The sequence below is a fragment of the Bos javanicus genome, chromosome 18 (assembly GCF_032452875.1).
Source record: "Bos javanicus breed banteng chromosome 18, ARS-OSU_banteng_1.0, whole genome shotgun sequence".
Classification (NCBI taxonomy): Eukaryota; Metazoa; Chordata; class Mammalia; order Artiodactyla; family Bovidae; genus Bos; species Bos javanicus.
This window is the reverse complement of record NC_083885.1, coordinates 34,373,911-34,396,591: the sequence shown is the minus strand read 5'-3', so window position 1 is coordinate 34,396,591 and position 22,681 is coordinate 34,373,911. Positions and strand designations below refer to the sequence as shown.

General features: G+C 54.3%; 3 protein-coding genes across 6 annotated transcripts in view; 1 reads left to right on the top strand and 2 right to left on the bottom strand.

The window, feature by feature from the left end:
• TK2 (thymidine kinase 2) overlaps positions 1–22,681 on the top strand; it is a 75,049-nt gene that overhangs the window by 26,565 nt on the left and 25,803 nt on the right. Inside the window, exon 8 of one of the 2 annotated variants that reach the window (XM_061387421.1) lies at positions 18,973–19,050. In XM_061387421.1, the coding sequence (XP_061243405.1) occupies positions 18,973–19,046 (74 nt within the window). In that variant the 3' untranslated portion in view covers positions 19,047–19,050. Of the gene's footprint in view, positions 1–18,972; positions 19,054–22,681 lie in introns of those variants that run through there. The other variant, XM_061387419.1, reaches the window with a different exon arrangement.
• On the bottom strand, positions 2,004–9,417 carry LOC133230261 (uncharacterized). 2 transcript variants are annotated; one of them, XR_009730804.1, is made up of 3 exons: positions 9,019–9,417; positions 5,320–8,221; positions 2,004–4,697 (listed from the first exon to the last, which is right to left on the bottom strand). XR_009730804.1 is itself a non-coding variant. In XM_061387414.1 (2 exons), the coding sequence occupies exons 1-2, from the start codon at positions 9,340–9,342 to the stop codon at positions 7,109–7,111; spliced, it is 1,437 nt and encodes a 478-aa protein (XP_061243398.1). In that variant the 5' UTR covers positions 9,343–9,417; the 3' UTR covers positions 2,011–7,108. The 2 variants fall into 2 exon arrangements, 1 of the variants encoding a protein (XP_061243398.1); XM_061387414.1 differs by having other exon boundaries at positions 2,011–8,221.
• Positions 13,831–22,681, bottom strand: part of BEAN1 (brain expressed associated with NEDD4 1) — a 29,840-nt gene continuing 20,989 nt past the window's right edge. The window contains exons 2-4 of one of the 2 annotated variants that reach the window (XM_061387433.1): positions 21,989–22,249; positions 17,294–17,444; positions 13,831–16,072 (exon numbers count right to left, since the gene is read on the bottom strand). In XM_061387433.1, the coding sequence (XP_061243417.1) occupies positions 15,745–16,072; positions 17,294–17,444; positions 21,989–22,249 (740 nt within the window). In that variant the 3' untranslated portion in view covers positions 13,831–15,744. Of the gene's footprint in view, positions 16,073–17,293; positions 17,445–21,988; positions 22,253–22,681 lie in introns of both variants that reach the window. The other variant, XM_061387432.1, reaches the window with a different exon arrangement.

Here is a 22,681-nt window from a genome sequence, read left to right as displayed (position 1 = left end):
CACAGTGGAGGTCTCAGGAGCCCCTTGCTAAATGTGGACTCTGGGAAATGATGTCACCCAGCCTGTTTTTCCCATTCCTGCCTCCTTTCCACCAGAACCTCTCACCTAGATGAGAAGTGCCCCCCTGCCTGGGGAGTGCATGGTCGAGACACTTCCTGGGATTCCTGCAGACTCCCAGCGTCCCACCTGGGGAAGGCAGGATTGAGGTATTTATTGCTCTGAGAGCAGGTAGAAGGTGTTTTCAAAACCTGTCTACCCTTGGGTGCTATCGAATCTGCATCACCCTTGTTTTCCTGGAGCCAGGTGGGGGAGCTCACGTCAAATGCTTATATTATCTGCGGAACGAGTAACACTTGTTCCCTTGGCCTCTGCACCCTGAAGAGTTAACAGTTATTAAAATAATGGACAAGCTCTTGGAAATGTCAGGCCTCCACCGTTAAGAATCTAACAACAATTATATTGCACCCAGTGGGCTTCGGCAGTGGACTACTCACTTACCAAAGGCCAGGGTCAATGAACACAATTTTTTTTCTTAATAACCCCAACCCCGTGGCCCCCCGGAGGCTGGGGTAAACTCTGTGTTCCTCTAGTTTCCATAAGATGGTGAACTTGGCCAAAGCTGTTGTTAAACAGAAGCTAGGAGAAAGCCAAGCTTGTGGGATCAGAATGGGTATTAGCACTTAATGCTGTCCTCTTGAATTTTTGCATCTTTTGGCTTTTTCTTCTCCAAGACAGGTTCACGGAACACATGTGTCTGGGGTCATAGTAATAGGTACTCTGGGAAAAGAGGGTTTTGTAGTCCAGCAAATTTGAGATTCACCATCTGGGTACTCTCTGAGCTGCCCAAAGTACGTTAGCCTAGGTAAAGTCAGGAAGTCTTGAAATAAAAATGCCTTCTGAAATTTGCTTTAGTCAGGGACTCTCAGACTCATTTGACAGTAGAACCCCTCGTTTAGGGGGTTATTAACTTCCAGGTGTGAGTGTCCCTTGGAACGCATGTCGGTAAGCGCTGTTTTAGGGTACCTGCAGCTGCTGATGACTCCCAGTTCTGGGCCCTTTGAGATGCTATAGCTCCTGGTTCTCTAGGCCGTCTGAATCCTCTGATGGGCATGTTAAGGCATGGTCTGCAGGGCCTGCCCCCAGAGTTTCTAATACAGCAGATGTGGGATGTGCCTGAGAATTTAATGGCTATCGAGGTGATGATGAGGCTGCTGGTCAGGAAGCACGCTTTGGGGACCACTTCTCGTAGCTTCAGGTTTTCTAGAAGTGGACCTCCAGGAATTCCCATGAAAACTTGACGTGTCACTGAATCTCTTGTGAGTGCTGGTTTATCTTATCTGTTAAATGGGAGCATTGCTCACTTCTAGTGTTGAGAGGATAACTGGCCTGATGTGTGGAAGGGGCCCAGAGCATGGGCAAGTGCTAAGTTTTAAATAAATCTTACCCTTGGGGATCTAGATGTTGAAACATACTATAAAACGTCTATAATTAAAACAGTGTGGTACTGGTGCATGAATAGACCTGTGGGATAGAATAGGAAGCCCAGAAGTAGATGTAAGTACGTGATACAGGTGGCATCTCAGTGATTATTGGGGGTAAAGATGGATTTTTAAATAAACGGTGCTGAGATGACTGAGTCATCATTTGTAAAAAGATGATTCATATGTTACACCATACCCAAGAATAAACTGCAAGTGGTTTAGGGCTCTACGTGTAAAAAAATGAAACCATGCACATACTATAAGAATGAATTCTTTGAAACCTCAAGGTAGGAGAACTTTGTAACTATGATTCCAAATCCAGCAATAATAAGATTGATAAATCTGGCTAAAAAATGTATATGACAAAAGCCATGAGAAAACAGTCAAAAGACATCTGACGACATGGGAGAAGATATTCAAAACATGTATCACAAAGGATTAATATTCTTGAAGAATTCTTAAAAATAGACAAAGAACCAAAACTCCAATAGAAAAATGAGAAAACTATCCAAACAGACAATTTACAAAAATATTAAAATGGCACTGAAAGGTAGGAAAAATACTCAAATTCACTCAGAGAAATATGGATGCTATGGTCTAAATATTCGTGTCTCCCCCAAATTCATATGTTGAAAACCTAATGTCTAAGGTGATGGTGTGAGGAAGAGGGACTTTAGGAGCAGGATGACTAGGTCATGAAGGTGGACCCCTCTCAGTTGGGATTAGTGCTCTGGTAAGAGACCCCCACAGAGGTCCCAAGCCCCTTCCACCATACGAGGGAACAGGGGGTCATAGGCAATCTGCAGTCCGGAAGAGGACCTTCACCAGAACCCAGCCATGCTGGCACCATGATCTTGGGCTTCCAGCCTCCCAGAACCCTGAGATTTAAATGTCTGTTGTTTCTAAGGCCCTCGGCCTTTGGTATTTTGTTATAGCAGCCTGAACAGACTAAGACAGCAATTAAAAGAATACCGAGATACTTACTAGACTGGCAGAAAAAAAAAAATACACATCTCAACACGTTCTGTTGTTGAGGCTGTGGGGAAACACTCATACATTACTGGTGAGTATGCAAGTTTGTACAACCCTTCTAGAGGGAAATTTTGACAACACCTGACAAACTACATATGTATCTACATCTTGATTGTGATCCAGCAACCCTACTTCTAGGACGTGAAAAAATATATGCTCAAGGTTATTTACTGCAACATTGTAAGTGCAGAATATTGAAGACAACCGAAAGACTCATATAGAAGAGAGTGGTTAAATAAAGCATGGTACATCCATACAGTGGAGCAGCATGCAGCTGTGAAGTAGAATGAGAAGGGTCTCTCTGAACAGATATGACACAGATTTCCAGGACATACTGTTCAGGGAAGAAAGTAGTGTCCAAATGAGTATCTAGAGTATGCTAGCCTAAGGAAAATACACAGATGTATAGGGCGGACAGGAAAGATAATCCAGAAAATAAGCAGATTAGTGGGAAAAGCCTGGAAGAAGGAAAATTGAATGGGTTCAGGGTTGCTTGGATGAGAGGGGAATGTACTCAGTGAATAAACCATTTTGGGTAACTCTGACTTGAGAACCATAGTAATGTCTCACATACCACCCCACCCCAAATAAACAGCTGACTAGGACATAGCGGGAATGGAAGGTGGAAAACACAGATCAAGCACAAGCGAGTGCTGACCACACTGAAGGTGCTGGGAAGAACTAGCTGAAGTAACTCTGGAAAACTGTATCTAGGTTGGACACAAAAGGAGTAAAGGTAAAAGTTACTTCACGTAAGTGCTGAAATACAGTTATTAGAAGTATTTCTCATAGGGATATATTTAGCAATTCTGAAACTATACTAGGATCAATTTAGTAGACTCGGTAGACTAAAACAAATAAGCTGTAGATTCTGAGAGCTGTGTTTCTCACTGTTAGAGAAAGATATGTCTATAAATAAGAGGAAGGGTAGAATAAACCCTGTGGTACTGGATTAGAATCAGAGGTCTCAGTGTGAACCCATGATTAAAATTATATATAGCTAGATATGGAAATATAGCTGTGTGTGCATATGCATGGGTTAGTATACATACGTGTGCTTCCTATCTCTGTCCCGTGAGTGGGCTTAGAGGCAGTGACACCCAGTAACAATGTGAAGACCGGGCACTTAGATCGTGGTCTGTGAACATCGTTCTCTAATATAAGGAACCAGAGATCCTAGTGGTTTATTCCAGGGATGAGCAGGTAAATATCTCCAGTAACAAGATCTACGGACATCATAGTCCTTTGATAAGATGCACGGAGGACACAGCATCCTTTTTTTTAATGGTGGTATTCCTGCCCAAATGTCTAACCTCACTCCAGCCACAAACACACCAGACAAACTGAGGGACATTCAACAAAATAACTGAATGGTATGCAGTTCTGATCAAAAGTGTAAGATCATCAAAGACAAGAAAAAGACTGAGCAACTATTACAGATTGGAGGGGATGAAAACTCACAAATGTCATGTGGGATCCTGGAGAGGATCCTGGAATAGAGAAGGATATTAATGGGAAAACTGGTGTAATTTAAATAGAGTTTGGCTCAGTGGTAAAGAATCCACCTGCCAGTGAAGGAGACACAAGCAGTACAGGCTGGATCTAAGTTGAGAAGATCCCCTGGAGAAGGAAATGGCAACTCACTCCAGTATTCTTGCCTAGAAAATTCCATGCACAGAGGAGCCTGGCTGTCTATAGTCCAGGGAGTCGCAAAAGAGTTGGACATGACTTAGTGACTAAACAACAACATAGTTTGATAATAATTGTATCAACATCAATTTCCTGTTCTTGAGGCTCATACTGTAGTTATGTACAATGACAGTTTCAGGGGGAGCCAGGTGAGGGAGAGAAGGAAATTCTTTGTGCTATTTTGCAACTTTTTTCTAAGTCTAAAATTACCTTAAAATGACTCCTTTCACGGGAAATGTAAACAGAACACTACTATAAACATTATAATCCCCCAGTTTTAATATACGCATGTGTAGAAAAACAGACTGAAAGGAAGTGCATCCACAGCGTGACATTGGGCATCTTCAAACGGTGGAGATTATGGTCATTTTTGCTTTTGTTTTCACATTCATCCGTCTTCTCTGTGTTTTCTACCCATTTGATGGTTTCATTTGTTGGAGACTTGGAAACACCGGTGAATGAGACAAGTGTCTCCCTCATGGAGTTTATATCCTACTGCATGAAAGGGAAAGTGAATAAATACACTAAAGATACCTTTGTGCAGAAAACTGAACTAAGCTGATGTGATTGGTGGCCAGGGAAGGCCTTCATGAGAAGGTGACGTATAAGGTGAGATGTGACCAACAAGAAAGAGAAGATGGGAAGCAGCGTGCAGTGGGGAGAGGGCAGAGGGAACAGTCTTCACAGAGGCTGTGAGGTAGGGGTGGGTTTAGCTTGTTCAAGAGCCCAGTAGAAGTCTGGGTAGCTCGGCTGCAGGGGGTTGTGAGGGGCATGAGAGGATGTCAGAAGGGTAGGACGTGCCCTGCCTATGGGGCTTGGTATGGCCTTGGGAGCCCCGGGAAGGAGTGGAACACCCGAGGGTCATGATGGAATCTAGGTTTTCGCAGAATCCTCAGCAGCTGGATGGAGCTGACTGCAGGGGATGAGGGTGGCAGCTGGGAGACCAGGGAGGGGACTGGTGTCCTCCAGGGATCTTAGTGGGAGGCCTTGGTAGCTCAGTCAGGGGATCAGCCTTCTGTGGAAGGAGGAGGGATGTGGTCAGATGTGGTTCTTGTTGTGACAGAACTATTGTTGGATGAAAGATGTGAGAAAGAGAGAAATCGAGAAGGATGTCTACCTTGGGCTTCAGCTTTCCAGTAAGTGGGGAATACTGGGGGCAGGAGCCTGTGGAGAGAGCAAAAGTTCTGCTGTGGTTTGGGACTGAGCCTATTTATTATGTTAATAATCAGAAAATAATGAAGAGAAAATGGACAGGGGCTGTGAATCAGACCCAGGACTGGGTGCCCTGGTGGCTGTGGTTCCCGGGTCCATCCCTGCTCCCGCCCCATCCCTTCTCCTGAGGTTCCTGATCCTCTTTGTGTCCAGCCCAGCCTGTTCCCAGCCTGGCCCTGATGTTCTTCTTCCCTAGGATGGAGGCTTATGGCTGGGGTCTGCTCCAAAACCACCAGTCTCACCTCCACTGGCTCCAGACACTGACAGCTCACCAGTTTGGGTGTTGACGGCTGGGTGCTATGCAGAGTAATTGGCATGAGTGGCGTGGAGGAAGGATGGATGGATGGATCCCTGACCAGTATGCCTCTTTTCCCCCAGTGCAGACTGCTTTCTGATTTGTCTCAAAGTCTGTGTAGGGCCTGACCAGCTATGGGGTTGGGAGGGAGCTGGGGCCAGTGTTCCTTAAATCCTTCCCTCCTGTGGTCCCCCTTGATTTGGGGACTGAAAATGGTAGAGTCATATGCTCGGCTCTGGGGACAACAAGGCAGGCACCAACATTTATTAAGCACCTGCTGTATACCCAGAAGGGGCCTTTGCATGTATGGTCAGTCACTTAGTTGTGTTCAACTCTACGTGATCCCCGTGGCCTGCAGCCCGCCAGGCTCCTCTGTCCATAAGATTCTCCAGGCAATAATACTGGAGTGGTTGGCATGCCCTCCTCCAGGGGATCTTCCTGACCCAGGGATTGAACTCACATTTCCTGCATTGGCAGGCAGATTCTTTACCACTGAGCCACTTGGGGAGCCCAGAAGGGGCCTTTAGCACCCCCTTTATTAGTAAACTTTCCTGTTCACCACCACTCTCAGGGGTAGGTGTCGTCCTCCCCGCTGGACAGAAGCAAAGCCAAGGGGCGGGTCCTGGGTGGGTGCCACCTGCCCCTCCATAGAGAGGCTCTCGGCTGGAGAGGGAGACCACTGTCTCTTGGGCCACCGTGAGGAATGCCCATGTGCATGTGTGGACACGTGCCTGGATGCACCCACTTGTGTGCATGTATGCATGCATATGTCAGGGCAGGAAAGGCTGGTGGAGGGGCACCCCCACTCCTCACAGCCTGGGTGATGGAGCCCCCAACCCTGGATGCACAGCAGGCCTGTGAGCTCATCCTGGGCTCCCAACTGTGGCCTTGCTCTCTGTCAACCAGAAGTTAGCTGAAGTTAGAGAAGAGGGTGGCTGACAGACGACACTGAACAGATGGAGGGTGGTTTACATGTCTGCTTGTCTACACAGCTGTCATATAATCTTCCCTGTGACAGGTGCCTGAAGGATGCCAAGGGAGGCTGCTGGTCAGAGATGAAGGGTGATGGTGCTCCCAAGGTCACATGCTGAGCTGGGATGTGAAGGGCACAGGAAGCGCCCCCACTTCTGAGGTCGGCAGTGTGCACACACCTCCTAACCCGTCTCAGCTCCCTGTGAGGCAGATCTGACCTCACCTCCACTTTGCAGACAAGGAAGCATGGCTCAGAGAGGTGGGGGGAGTGGCCCAGAGTCACATAGTCTGTAGGTGGCAGGGCTAGTACCTGAGGCCAGCTGGGATGAGCAGGCTGACATGTCCTCGTGGCTGACATGCTGGGGATTTAGCTGGTGTCCCCACTGTGGTTCCAGACCCATCATTTCTTCAAGTCGGAGTGACATGCTCAGCTATGGCTTGTGTAGGATCTCCGTGTGGGAACTGGCTCCTCCAGCCCCTTAAGGGGGACGTAGTAAGCACTGGGGGCTCTTGTCCATGAAGTGGAGGCCTGCGGAGACCTCCAGAGCAGAGCAACTTTACCGTCTGGGCTGCCGCCTTTGCTGGCTGGCTCTGGCCCCACGAGAGGCTCCGATTGTCCCTCCTCCTCAACCCTGGGACTAGGGATGTCCCTCAGATAGCCCGCTGGAGTTGAGGTTCTGAGGAGGTGGGTGAAGTGCTCACAGAGCTCTTCCATCTCCGAGGAAGTGCTTGGAGGCTCAGTGTCCATGCCAAGGGCAGCTGGATCTGGCAGAGCATCTGGCTTTGGGGCCAAGGAATTCTCTGACAGACAGGACCTGGGCCTCTGCCGGAGCTGGCTGGGGACGATGGCCCCTTTACACTCAGAAGCCCCGTCGGGGACCCAGGGCTGCTCACCACTGCTACCTGAGGCGGCGGCCACCTCCCCCGGCGCTGGGCTGGGCCCAGGGCCTGGGCCCTGGAGTTGCTTCCCTTCCAGGCTGCTCCAGGGCTGGTCCCAGGGGAGCAAGGGTGTCCGGTGCAGCGCGAGGTCGCTGTAGCAGGTCAGGAACTCCTCACTGTCGGAGCATGTGCTGGCATGGCGCAGGGAGCCCAAGGGGGCCAGGGGGCCAGTCAGGAGTCCATGGGGGGCTGTTGAGACCTCAGGCTGGTTCAAGGTCACAGGCAGAGAGCAGCGAGCATCAGGGTGTTCGGCCAGGGCGCTCTTGGCTCCCACCCCTGCTGAGGGATCCAGGCCAGGCTGGGCCTCCCACAGGGCCTCCTGCAGCCCCGTCTCTGAGCCAGGTCCATGGTGGGGCCCCGCCACTCTCTCTCTGCCTGGCCCGAGGAGCTGCCTGCCCGGGGTCCTGAGAACGGCCTCACATGCGACTCTTGTCAGGAAGATCTCAAACACCATCTGTTTGATGTCCTCCTCGCTGATAGCCTGGACCAGGGAAAACTCGACCTCGGAGGTGGCCATATAGCCTAGCCGGCCCAGGAGGGTGTGCAGGGTGTGTTCTGAAAGCACAGGCCGCACCCAGTAGGCAAAGCTCCCCGTGTATGTCTGGAACAAACAGGGGTGCTCGTTAGGGTGGCACACTCAAGAGCAGAGTGGCTGTGAGGGGAAGGACCAAAGACTGGCACGGAGGCTCCTGAGAAGCAGGAGGGCCAGGGCATGGGGCCATAAGGAAACCTGGCCCACAGGCATGCTACCCCGGTCCCATTTTACAGAAGGACACACCGAGGCCCAGAGGCAGGACTTTTGTCTCAAGCCACTCAGCAGAAGAAGGAGCCAGCCGGTGCCCTGGCCTGGAGCCAGAAGCGACCAAAGCTTTCCAGTGGCTTTCCACAGCACAGGTCTTTGCCTGGCTTCCTGTGGCCTCCTTGTTGCCTGTTCTTTAGAGAAGCAGGAGAGCCTGGTGGTTTGGAGTGGCACTGAGTCTGAGTCCCGTCTGGGCTGTGTATTAGCTGGTGACCACAGAGCAGTTTCCAGGTGGCGCTAGTGGTAAGGAACCTGCCTGCCAATGCAGGAGGCATCAGAGACTCAAGGTTCGATCCCTGGGTTGGGAAGATCCCCTGGAGAAGGAAATGGGCACCGACTCCAGTATCCTTGCCTGGAGAATCCCATGGACAGAGAAGGCTGGTGGGCTCAGGGCCGGAGGATGGAAAAGAGTTGGTCACAACTGAAGCAACTCAGACTACACATCAGTGGTATTAAACTCTTTAGCCCTCAGTTTCCCCAACTGTAAAATGGGACCAATGTCAGTGGGCATGACAGACACATTGTTTCCTCCCCAACCCCGAGGCAGGGCCCTGGCCCCTCCCCAAGACCCTCTCTCCCAGGGTAGTGGCGACACCTACCTTCAGGGACCTGATTTCCTTCCTCCAGGGAAACAGGAGCAGGTGGATAGAGACCAATTCCAGGAACTCCAGTGCCCGCACCAGTTTGTGGTCGATATGCTGGGCAAAGCAGGGAGCCCCCGAGTCAGGGGCCACCTCCTCAGGCAGGTAGAGTTGAAGAGGGGGCCCTGTGTCCAGCAGCTGCTGGGCCCTGCTGGTGAGAGTAGCTTGCCTGCAGACCCGGAGCCGGCCCTCTCCTGCCCCCTCCAGGTAGAAACTGATGAGGTCTTCTAGAAGGGTCTCAGGAGTGTCCTCTCTGGGGCCTGGGGCCCTGGGCCAGCTCATGGCGGCTGTGAGGAGTTGAATGCAGACCAGAGTCCCGTGGCCGCCTAGGCCGGCCTGCCTCTGTCCCGCCCCACGGCTCAATCAGGAAGCCCAGGAGGAAGTTGTGTTAGCAAAAGAGAAAGCAGGGCCTTGTGCCATCTGTCGGTACTCCTCATCCTGGAGCTGGCCAGGGCTGCAGCCAAGCAAGGAGGCTTTGTGGGTGCATCCCATGGGTGGGATGGTTCTGAGGTATGTTCTACCCTGTCTCTGAGAGGGTCCCCCGTGGGACCACCCCAGTTGTCTACAGCAACAACCTCCTCATAAGTTCGTCCCTGTTGATTCAGCTCCCTCCCTTGTCTTAGTTCCCGGTTCCTTCACTGTGCTTCCTGGGATCACCTCCCACAGAAACTACTTAGACCCAGAGGTTGAATCAGGCACAGGTTTTTGAGGGGGTTGAGATGGACCAGTCACCTATGCACTCTCATCTAGCGTTCATCCCTTCTCTCCTTCCCTCCCCTCCCTCCTTCCCTCCCCCTTTTTCCCTCCCTTCCTTCCTTTCTTCCATTCACCTACTTCTTAATTCAGTGATGATTCACTCATTCATTCAGTCGCTCGGTGACTCACTCCTTCCTTCCACATGGGTCTGCATTTCTCAAAGTGTGCTCCACGGAAGAGCACTTGTCTGGGTGCTCTTAATCTATCTCCCATGAGTGAAAATTTCCTGTGGCCAAATGCATTTGGGAACTGCTGGACTAAATAAGATCCCCTGGCTTCTTGGCATCAGGACCTTTCCTAAGGGGTGTGAGTTCCCAGGAGGGGCAACCTGTGTGCTGTTCCCTGACTTCTCAGGCCCTGGGTCCTTTCAAGGCTCTCTCCTGGTGCTTGGGGTAGTACTGCCAGAGGCCCATGTCCTTCCACACTGGCCTGGGGCAGGGACGGGGAGGGTTGTAGCTTCCGAGGCAGATGGGAGCCTGGCCTCAGTGGCTCGCTGTCTGGAGAGCCTGTTGGAAGGTGTGGTGGCTCTACATGAACTGGCTGTGACCTGGTAGTCACACAGCTGAGGAAAAGCTGGTTCTTGACCATTGTTGGCTTTCTGGGAGGCTCTGCTGGCCTCCTGCCCCTCCAGTAACCAGGAAGGGCATCTGATCTGCTGGGTGCTTGGCCTCAGAGCAGCCTCAGACCTGGGCTGCCCGCACCCAGGGTCTTGTTGCTCCCAGCCCCCAGCTCTCCTGCCACCTTTTCTGAGCTCAGTGGCCAGAGCATTCCTACCCCTCCCATTAGGAACTTACTTCCCAATGGGAGGGTACTTGGGAATGGGTCTCTCGGCTGGTCTGAATCCATCATCTGAGGTCCACTGGTGGGGATGCTAGTCTCCGACACACATTAGTTCACCGATCCTGAACCTCGGCGAGATTAGGTAACTGGCCCAGGTCACATCTGATCATCCTTCTGGGTAGGAGACGTAGGTCAGCATGGGTGGGAGAGTGCTAGTGGAGGTTTGACATTCTGCTCTGACTTAGGGTAGGCTGGTGGGGCGTGGGCCCTGAGACCGAAAGGACAGGGACTGGCTCAAAGGTCCCAGGAGGCAGGCTGGATGGATGCTTTGTTGTGGTCTGGCTGAGGCTGTGACCTCAGGGCCTGAGGCCTGCAGACCTGGGAGTCCTTGAAGAGATGCTGAACAGGCACAGGTGGGCTGCAACCCCTGTGCTCAGCCCCCCAGCCCAGAAACACCAGGCCTGCCCCAGGCAATTGGTCCCAATCGAGAGCTCACCTGGGCTTGGGGAGGAGCCCTGTGAGGTCAGCAGAGCCAAACCCTGGATGGGGCATTCGCTCTCTCGGGTGATGACGCTGTGGGTCCTTCCACCGCTTGTGTCCCCAGCCTGGTCAGTCTTTGGGGGACACTGATGGTGATACCTGAGCGTGAGTGTGGGTGGCCTGGGGGTGGGACCTCTGGGTGTGTGAGCTCTGAGTGTGAGGGGCACAGTGTGTGTGTGTGAGCTGTGTGTGCTGCAGGTAGTGTGAACTGAGTGATGCTGCACACAAATGTGTGCCTGAGAATCTCTAGGAAGTTGATATGAGAGACCCCTGTGTATGCATACATGGGTGGGCTTGGCTGGTGCAAGCTAGCGGGTGTCCCAAGGGGCCACTGTGGTCGACCGTGCTTGGTATCCGCCCTGTTCCTCCCTCTCTCAAGGGATTCCTGCTGCTCCCGTATGCCCATCTGGAGGACGTGGAGGGCACTGTGCCCATGCTTGATGGCCCGGTGGCAGCCCACGCAGACCAGGATGATGGCCCCAGCTGAAGGTCTCCAGTCTGAAGACCTGGGCCAGAGGAGCTGCTCAGCTGCGCAAGGTGGAGCAGCTTGGCTGAAGGGCAGCCTCAGACAATGATCCTTGAGAATCTGAGAGCCGTGTGTGATTAATCCACCTCCCTCCCCATTGGCTGACTAACCCTGAGGCAAGCTCCACTCTGGCTCTCGGAGTTGCCAGGGGGACGGAGCGCAGTTGCCCACAGCGGAGACCAGCTCGACAACACCCTGCCTGCACTTTCCACCCTTCCCAGTTTCACTTTCCACTCCCTGGTGCTGTTCCTGGGGTCACCTTCCTCATCAACCTCTTGCACCCCCATCCTGTCCCAGGGCTGGTCCTGCCCCTCCTCCCGTCCCACCGTCCTGGGAATTTAGCTTCACTTCCCATCTTCTTGGGGCCTGGATGAGCCCCACTGCCCAGTGCTCATGTGGGCCCAACCCCTCAGGGCCCCCTGGCAGAGAGAGGCATCCAGTCTCCTAGGAGTGTGAGGAACTTGGATGTGGCGTCATAGGTGAACACGCCATAGTGTGTCAGAGTGGACACAAGACATGTTGCGAATGGAGGAGGTGGAGAACACTGAGCTTGATAGCCCCTGGGGGGGCTGTGGGATCCTGAGTTTGTTTGCTTTTGGAACAGGGTATGGGTGTGGGGCGGAGAAGGCAATGGCACCCCACTCCAGTACTCTTGCCTGGAAAATCCCATGGACGGAGGAGCCTGGTAGGCTGCAGTCCATGGGGTCGCTAAGAGTCGGACACGACTGAGTGACTTCACTTTCACTTTTCACTTTCATGCATTGGAGAAGAAAATGGCAACCCACTCCAGTGTTTTTGCCTGGAGAATCCCAGAGATGGGGGAGCCTGGTGGGCTGCTGTCTATGGGGTCGCACAGAGTTGGACACGACTGAAGCGACTTAGCAGCAGCAGCAGCAGCAGCATGGGTGTGGGGTCGTTCCAGTTGGAATTGCCATGGGTACCAGGTGAGCTGGGCAGCACCACCATGAAGGCTGCCATATTCGTTCCCAGAAGGGGCCTCAGAGTACAGAGGTGGCACCTGAGCTGTGCACCGTGGTGTTTAGGACAGGGGAGTGGTTATTTTGTATACCATGAGAGGTGCTGAGCTATCTGGCTGTGCCTAGAGAGGTGCTGCGGGGTTGGGGTGGGGAGGGGGGCGGCAGGAATGATTCCTGTACATGGAATGCTTGAACGGTTTAAACCTCACGGAACATCCCGAGGGTGGAGGACAAGACCAGGACCAAAACAAGTTCCGTTACAACTATGAGTGTCTGCAGGCAGTGGGTTAGAAACTGGGAGAAGGGAATTTGCGTCTTTCAGGGGCTCACTGGCTTTGAACAGTGGTGGAAGGCAGCCAGCAGGTGGCAGTGTGGGCTTGCAGTGGGACCCAGAACAGGGCTGTACCGTCCTTCAGGATCACACCCCACTTTCAGGGCACTTAGGGGTTTAGGACTATGCTCATGGACTCTACCTGAATTCCAGTAGGAGGGAAGATTGACAGAGAAAGGGTACCTATCAGACAAGGGATCAACAACCAAAGCCAAAGTCTTATAGAAAGCAGAGACAAAAGAATTTCTGCAGAGGGGGAGAAAATGACTTACTTCAGTCATTTCAGCCTGATTTCCTCCCCCACACCTTCCCCACTGCTTCCTGATAGTCAAAGCTGTCCGAGTGTGGAGTGAAATGCCAGTCTTCTGGTGTTCCTGGAGTCAAGTCCTGCAAATTTATGGCTTGTCTTGGTGGCAGTTACACTGGCCAAGTCTTGGAGAATCGATGCCATGTTTTAGAGAGGTTTAAAAAAAAATTACGGCTTCCCAGGTGGCTAAAGAATCCACTAAGAATCTACTTGCTAAGCAGGAAATGTGGATTCAATCCTTGGTTCAGGGAAGATCCCCTGGAGGAGGACATGGCAACCCACTCCAGGATTCCTTTCTGGAAAATCCCATGGACAGAGGGGCTTGGCAGGCTGCTGGTCCTCCGGTGGCCAAGAGTCAGATACAACTTAACCAACTAAACAACAACAACAAAGTAACTGGTGTAAATCACTGACTACCCAAAATGTCCCTGTCCTAGAAGAATAACAAGGTTTCAGTGACTGCTGACTTTGAGAAAAGTAACATATTTTCAGTTTGCTGATTTAACCCTTTCCTTACAAGTGTCAGATGGTGCCAACCCCACCATGGGCTCCTTATTCAGGTTACTTCTTACAACATTTTTTATTGATATATTTATTTTGAACACAGAAAAGATACATTGTTGCTTATTTAGCGCTTAATCCAGGGACAAGAAAAGCTGCTTGGCTCCATCCCTTCAACACTGATGAGCATGTGGGGGTTTTTATCTCCCCCCCAACACCGGCACTCTCTAGGGTTGCAGAAGCAAGATGTGTTTCTTAAAAGAACCTCAGCCCTGGAGTGCATTTTAAAAGCTATACAGTACAACAGACAAGAGATTATTTTTTTGCCTAGAAAACAGTACACCACAAAGGTGGACAGAACTGCGTGTAAACAAGGTCCCTTCCCCGGGCAGAGTCAGGGGCGCCAGGATGCTACAGAACCTCTGGGTGGATTCCTTTCAGTTCTGCACCAGAAGAAATGCTATTTCTACAGAAAATAAGATTCACGATTGCCTTCCTCGCCACCTCTCTTCTTAAGAAAGGGATTACTAAATTGTCTTAGCCCTTTATTGGAGGAATGGAAATGTAGGGGAGAGGCTGGTTGGGGGTGCTGCAGTTTAAGGAGAGGGTGGGGAGGGAGGCGGGGTGGGTTGGAGGACTGCCGCTGGTGATGCTGGTGGGGATGCTCTTTATGGGCGCTGGGCTGCCACCCTCGTGCAGGCTGGGTCTGCAGGCATCAGCTCTGTTACCTGCGTGGTCTCTGATGGAAATTGCTGGGATTCAGGGGCCAAGGTCTAAGTCTGTTTACAACGAGGCCCATGTACTCCTTTCTGCGGTAGCCCCAGCAGCAAGGCTGAGATGCAACCACTGGTCCTCTCGAGGTGGCACAGTAGGGCCCACATCCCCTTGATTTCATTTGCGCCAGCACCATGGAGGGCAGACCAGAAGGTGCTGGCTCCCAACTCCCAACCCTGAGCCCCCACCTAGAGCGCCAGCACTGCTCCTGGGGTCCGTCTCCAGCCCACTCGAGCTTAGGCCATGAATGGCCGGCAGGGCATGCCCCTAGTGAGGGGCTGCTCCTCTGCCTCAGCGCCTGTCCCCAGCAAGGCCCCACCCCATCTTCTTTGAAGCCCCTCAGTCCCAGGCAGTGGTTGAATGGGCATGGGCACCGCCGTGACCCACTAACCACCACCCCACCACCACCACCGCACGCCCGCTGAGGGCCCTGTCCATCACTTGGGGCTTGGAGTGGGGGCTTTGGAGATAACTCCGCTACCACCACCAGACGGAGGGTGCTGGGCTAGGGATGGGGCAGGGTGTGGCAAGGGTTTCCAGGTTGTGCCTGGGCCCCCAGTCCCGTGTCCCTCACTCTATAAGTGGCAGGTGTTGTGGCTCTTCTGCCCTGGGGTGGGGACATAGAGACAGCGTGGAGCTGAGCCTCACTGAGGCCTGTCCCACCAACTGGGAGGACCAGCTGCCTCCTGGGGGTTGGGGGTGAGTTTGGGCAGGAAGCTGACCTGGGGTGGCTGAGCAGCTTCTGGGGGGCAGAGTCAGCGTTGGGGTCCAGGCTTTCCAGTGAGGGCAGGGCAGACAGCCTGGGGAGAGGGCAGAGTGAACCCCAGCCCCTTCTCTGCCTTCTTTCTCCTAGCACTGGCTCCAGGGGTATCACTGGCAGGCTGGGGAGGAGACTGGAGGTCAGGAGAGCTTCGTCTGCAATGAAACCTTCGCAGGTGGGATTGTGTATCTGGTGGCGGGGGGGGAGGCCTGTGTGTGGGTGTGCACGCCTGTACACGTGAGGGACATGTCTGGATGTATGTGTGCACATGGGTGTGTCAGTGTGTGTCTGTCCAAGTTGTGTGTATATGTGTGCATGTGGGGGTGCCATGTGAGCATCCGTGTGTGTGTGTGTGTGTGTGTACACGCCTCTGTGTGCCTGAAAGATGTGATTCAGCCCTGAGGGGCCAGCAGGACCTGACCACCAGGTCGCTCACATGATCTGCTCTGGGCCCAAGGCCGGGGCCTGGGTTGGGGTGGGCGGGCCCTGGGAACTCTGCGGGCCTGGTTGCGGTCCAGGCAGTGGCAGCCGGCCTGATGGAGGGCTGGCCCCACACACAGCCTCATAAGGGGGCAGGGTGTCCATGGAGACAGTGCGGAGGCCACTCTGGCCCTGCGGCCTCTGCGCCTGCTGGTGTCGGCCAGGGCTGTGGCCATTGCCCACATCCAGCTCGGGGCAGGAGTCGGTCAGTGAGTAGGGGGGCGGGGCATCCGTAGGGATGTACAGCTGAGTGGCGCCCGGTCCCACACACTCCTCGTAACTGCAAGAGAAGAAGCTCCCTCAGGCCCTGTGTGAGCTGGCCTCAGTGGCAGGTAGCGGGCCGCCCCCCCTCCTCCCCCGCCCCACCTGCCCAGGGCTAGAGGCCTAGCCACAGTGACAGGCTGCCCTGGAGTGGAGCAGGCCAGGCCTTAGTCCCACTGACTCCAGTGAGACCCCTCCACTCCCTGGGGAGGGGCACCAAGCACACTGAGACCTGGATTCTGGCCCTGACTCAGCCTGGGTGTCCCTGTGAACACAAGTGACCAAGTCACCGAATGCTGGGTCCCAGATCTCTTAGAACAGCAGCCGCTACTGCCTTAGCATCTCCAGGTGGGGGTCCCAGTGTGGGGAGCACTGGTGGGGGCAGCCAGACACTCCTTGGTCTCAGGTCACCCCAAAGTGCTCCTTCAAGGGTTAGGGAGGACTTCCTGGGGGCCCCTCTGAACCTGAAGCTACAGGGCAGAAAATCACCCATCCTCCGGGAAAGTCCATCCCTCCCAGTGACCCTGGGGAGGGGGTGGTGGTAAAGAGTAAAAAGGTGATGGGGAGGATGGGGCTGTGTGCAGGGTGCAAGGGGGTCCCCTGGATGGGAAGTGCTGGTGTCCTGACTTCTCTTTCCAGGTCCTAAGTGGTGGGTAAGGTGCCTGAGAGTGGCTGCCAGGACAGGACCCAGAAGAGAATCCCCCCAAGACAGGGCCACCTGGTGGGCATGAGTGCAACTGGAGACAGTGACACCTGTCCCAGTGGGTGTGATCTGGACTTCAGGGGCTCATACTAAGGGTGACAGAGGATGAGATGGCTGGATGGATCACCAGTGCAGTGCACATGAATTTCAGCCAACTCTGGGAGATAGTGAAGGTCAGGGAAGCTCGGTGTGCTGCAGGGTGTGATGTAGTCCATGGGGTCGCAAAGAATCGGACAGGACTGGGCAGCTGAACAACAACCAAGGGGCTCGGGCCTGGACCCTCCACCTCGCTCCTCACCCATCCTGAAGCAACTGAACTTTTCTTCTTTTCACCTTTTGGAGTGTGTCTCGGTGACATCTGCTGAGTCACGCCCCACCTCACTTGGTCAGGAGGGTGAGGAGATGGCCGCGCCCACTGAGCAGATGTGTTCTGCCTTTGTACCATCTGGGGTGTTGCCAGTCCCTGTGGGGGCGGGGCTTCCTGTCTGGAGCCCCGCCCTCTCAGGCCCTCCTGCCGCCCCTGCGTGGCCTCCTTACCCGGGTGGAGAGTCTGGGTACAGCTCTTGGAGCACCGTGGCATCCACGTCCCCATCAGAGCTAAGGTCCAAGGGCGGAGGCCAGTCCTCGGCGGGGCTGCAGGCGTAGCGCATCCTGTGGCTCGGGCGGCCGTATATGTGCCCGTCGGACACTGCAGGGAATGGACGGACATTCGGCCTGGGTCTCAGGCTGGCGCCAGGGAGTCTGCCTGCGGCCACAGTCCTGTCACTATCCTGCCCCTCCCTCACCATGCACAGCTGCCTTCATCCCCTCAGTGAGCCCCAGAACATGAGTGCCAGTGCTCTGCTGAGTGTGTGTTGGGGGTGGTCACAGAGAGGAAGCAGAGCTGGCTCGGGCCTGGTGGGGCTCCCAGGGTGCTGAGCAGCCTGTCCTGGGAACAGCCAGGTCGTGAGCAAGCACATCATGAGCTTTGACAGGTGTCGTACTAGGGCTGTGGGAGCAGAGAAGGGCCTGACCCAGCCTGGAGGTGAGGGAGGGCTTCCTGGAGGAAAGGCTCTCAGAACTGAATCTTGTCTAGAAATCAGCCACGATAAGAGGGGCAAGCCTGGCAGAGGGAACAGAACAGCTCAGGTCAAGGGCAGTGGGGGTGCGGGGAAATGAGAAAGAAGACTGTAGTGTGAACAGGATGCTTTGAGCTGTGGAGAAGGGCTGGGGCATGACAAACGGGGAGGAAGTGTCGGGGAATGAGGACTGCAGAGGTCTCTGAGGTTAGGTCTCCCGCCCTTTAGGTTTCCCGGGGAGAAAACGGGGCTTCTATGATGAATCCTGGTGACTTCACAGACGACACTGTCTTCTGTTGTTGTTTTTATCGCACAAGTACATCAAAGACTCTTGAAATGTCCTGAAGCTGAGAAACATATTTAACTGTGCTTGTGCAGCATCTACCAACAGAATCTTATTTTCTTAGACCTAGTAACACTGCTTAGGGAATGCCGACGGAGTAGTCTTCTCATTCTACAGCTGGGATTCAGAGAGGATCAGTGACTTGACAGAGGCCACACAGCAAATTACTGGTAGGGCCACAGGGTGACTGGATGTCCTGGCTCCTAACCCTAGAAGCTCTCCACCTCCCAGTTTCCAACAGGTCTGACAGAGGCTGGAGGACCGTGGGAGCTACAAAGATGGCTGAGACATGAGGTCTCCGGACTGCCCTGGCCTCCCAGGTGGCCCCTCCCCTCGGAGGGTGGGGCCTGAAGTGGGCGGGGCTTGTCTGCTTTGGGTGAGACTTGCGACCTTTCTTTGAGGTCAACACCACTGTTGGGTTGCCCTTCCCATTGTATAGCCAGGAGCTCAGGGTCCTGTAGCTGGTACAGTGTGCAGCTGGAATTCACGCATAGTCTGTACAACCCCAAAGACTGCTCCTTGCATTCCCCAAACTCTCTTTCCCATTCTTGACACATTGGTGAGTGGAAAAATCTGGATACAAAACTCCATCTGTGGGTACAATCCCAGGATTATCTACAGACATCACGAAAGCTCTTAGAAGAAAATATTCCAAACAGTGGCTCTGTTTGGAGGACAGGAACAGAACCCTTAATTTTTTATGTTTTCTGTATTTTAAAGGTTTTCCACAGTGATCACACATTATGCTTCTCCTAGGAAAAAGGACTCCAATAACATGCTGAGAAGATGCTGAAATGAGATTTGTTTCCTTTTAGGTCACCAGCTGAAGAATGAGAATTTGGGGAAGAAGTTGGGGAAGAAGCTGAGGAGAGAGGAAAACATGAAATGACTGGGTGAGAACAGAAGAGCTGCAGTGGCTGGCCCTGGGCTCCGGTGCTGGGTCCCATTCCCACCAGTGTTGGCGGGCAGGGCCCCGTCCACTGTGTGCTGGGGTAGGGGGCAGCCAGGGCTGTCTGGACCTCGGGAAAACTGAGGCTCTTTCCTGGTGGGCAGGCCTGAGAGCTGACGCTGCTCTTCACCTCTGTCTCCCTGTGGTTACTTTCCTTGGGCCCCCCACAGGCTGAGCATCTTAGGGAAACTGAGGCCACCCTGAGGCATTCACCTAGCCCAGACCACAGTCCTGTGATGACTCAGGTCAGCCCCAGACATCCAGGTGGGCAGAGCTCTCAAGGAATAGCTGGAAAGAAACTCCACTCCCCCAGTCTGAACTTCCCAAATTCCTTTCTCCTCTACCCTCATCAGCATGCACTCAGATAGTCCAGGGAGACCCAAATCTCTCTCTTCCCTTATTTACCCAAGTTAAGGTATACCTCTTTCATTATTCAGCCCCAGTCCAAGGTTAGCAACCTTACACAGGCTCCAGAGAGTGGGGAGGAGGAACTTGCATCCATAAGTGTCACTGTGCAGTAGCCTCAGGATCTTATTCACCCTCACAGGGATTTAAGAGAGGGACACAGTGGGTGCCTTCTTCTCGCAGATGAAGAAACAGAGATGTCAAGTCACTTGCTCTAAACCTCCAGCAAGTGAGAGAGGGCCAGATCCATCTCCTAAAGCTCAAACTCAAGACCTTTCCATCTTATGGAAAGAGAACAAATTTCTTTCTCTTTCTCTTCTTCCTTCTTTCCTTCCTTCTTTCTTCCCTAGTCTCTCTGACTCATTCCTTCATTCACTCACTCCTTCACTCATTCTCAAACATTCACTGGCGCCTCTCTCTGCACCTGACCAGCCTGCAGAAGGGCCCTGAGGGCAGGCAGGGGAGGACTGACTTTGCTCCGAGGGCACCGGGGAGCCATTGCGTGGCACTGAGCAGAGGCTACAGTTCAATCGTGGTGCTTGTTCCATGGAGAAGGCCTTGGGGGCACCAGGCCAGCGGCTGGCAGCTGTAGGGGCTGCAGCATTAGTTATCTCAAGGGGGAGAGATAATGAAAATAGTTAACATGAACTGGGCACTTACTCATAAACCAGGCACTGTGCTATTTTAGACCTGACAATAACTTTGGGGCAGGTCCCCATGTACCCATTGTATAGATGACTCACAGAGCTGAGTGACTTTCCTGAGGCTGCTTGGTAAGAAGTGGAGATGAAGGCTGCTGTGGACCCTGGGTCCGAGGTGCCTCTGAGATGTAAGAGCCTTGGGGCATCGGGTGAGGAGGATGGGTGGGGCCCGGAGCTGGAGGGTGCCTGAGATTGAGCAGGGGTGGGTCCTCCTGAGAGGACCCAGGGCTCAGGGTGGGGCTCTGAGGAACCTTGAGATTCCTCTTCTCAGGAATCTACCGGCAAGTCTGAGAAGAAGCCACCAGAGTGATGGGAGAGAGCCTGGAGAGGCTGAGTCACCGGAGCCAGGGAGGGTGTCTGAAGGACAGAGGGTCCCCCATGGCCAGGAGGCTGCTGCTCGTCGGAGCGTGGTGGCTCTTGTGTCCCCTCTCCCCTGGCTTCTTTTCAAGCCTCCTGGCAGTCCCTGGTGTACCCCCTGAAGGCTGGGGGATGGCATGGGGGCATCAGCACCTCCAGGCCTCCTGCTGAGGCCCCAACGAGATGCCAAAGCCAGAGCTGAGAACAGAGGCGAGGGCAGGGAGGCGGGAGCCCCGCAGCAGGGTCTCCAAGGCGACGGGGCCACGGGGCTGCAGTGAGTCAGCATCAGGCAGCAAAGGCCTGAGCCCAGATGCAGCCTGGCGGTGGCCTGCACTCACCCCACCTGCTCCGAAGTCAGAGCTGGGGGCTTGCTCATGTGACACTGGCCCCATGGCCCCACCACGCACTCAGGGCAGACTAGCCTGCCCGAGGCCTCTCTCTTTCCTCAAGGCCAAGGTCGACCTCTCCACTCAATCTTGGAAATTCCCTTGGCCCTCTCTCCTGAGCTCTAAGTCCCAGGCTCAGGCTCGGGTACATTCAAGCCACTCAACAAGTCCCTCTAGCTCCTGGTCTTTAAAATGGGCTACCACAGCTCTCGCTGGGAAAATGGGATGGGGTAGTGACTTCCTCTGCTGTGGAGCAGGTCCCTCTGGGCTAGGCCCATGCTGGGCTGTGAGCTTAGTGCGAGGAGAGCTACAGCTGCCCAGCGTCAGGCACTGCTGGGGGTGGGTGCAGTGCTCAGGAAGTCCTGGAGTGGGGATCACCCCTGCCTGGGAGGAGGGCATGAGGAGGGGCAGAGAGGCTCTAAAAGGAGGAGGCATTGGTGCCAGGTCTGGAAGGACAAGCAGGCTTCTGTCAGATGGGGACGTGGTGGGGAATGGCATTCTAGGCACAGGGAAGAGTGCATGCAGATGCGGAGGTGGGAGGGAGCAGGAAGGAGGCGCCTTGGGTGGGGGAGCAGGAGGGGTAGAGGGCAAGGGTCGGGCTCTGTGAGGTGGGCAGGCTGGCCATCCTGGGCCTGACTGGCTCCATCCTGGGGTGGGAGAGGTTGAGGGTGGTACTGGGCTCCTTGTTGGGGGGAGGTGGGCACGCTCTGGGCAGGAGCCTTGTGCTCCTCAAGGGTCAGGCTGGTGCTTCAAGGGCAGGAACAGGCAGGTTGGTCTCACGAAGGCTGGGGCTGGGGAGAAGCCCTACACCCACTCTTTGACCTTCAGCCTCATCCTTGGCAGACAGCTGGGCTTCCCACGCCACTGAGGCATTATGGTGAGTGCCTCTGGGCTCTTCCTGATCACTCAGGACCTCTATGAGGCAGCCTGACCACCCTGTCCCACCCACGGTAGAGCCACCACCTCCCTGCTGCCGCCTGGGTGACAATCGGACAGGGGGCCTGGGGGTGCCCAGGGATGGGCAGCAGCTCACCGTAGCCCTGCTCGTATTCTCGATGGCGCCGGCGGCGGCGGCGGTGGCGGCGGTGGTGGTGGCGGCGGTGGCGCTGGCGCTGGCGCTGGAGCCGGGCTTGCCTGTCCCTGCGGATGCTGCCCACGATGATGGTAATGCAGGAGAGGATGATGACCACGCCTATGACCGCGCTCGCCACCAGCACGGGGGACACGAGCAGGTGGCTGTGCTCTGAGCTCTCCGAGAACGTGGGATAGAAGTAACTGGTGCGGTTGTACCGAGCTACTGTGGACAGAGAGAGACACTGAACAGAGATCCTGCCCCACACCTTCCTCCTGCCACCCTGCTGCCCTGCGAGTTATCCCTCCCTCGGTGTGCGTGTTAAGTGACTCCAGTCGTGTCCAACTCTTTGCGACCCTACGGACCATAGCCCACCAGGCTCCTCTGTCTGTGGGATTTTCCAGGCTGGAAACTGGAGTGGGTGGCTGTGCCCTCCTCCAGGAGATTAGTGCCGCCTGGGAAGCCCTCATTCCTAAGTAAATGGAGGCTACTGTGGCCCATGGACTTTATCCTGACTGCTTCTGCTAGGGAGGAAGGGAGGAGTGCCTTGCCCACATCCTGCCCCCCACCCCCACATCTACAGGAGCCTCTACTAGTGAGGATTGACCTCTTCTCCTCTCCCCTGAAGCCTCTGCCCTGGGAGCTCAGCCAACT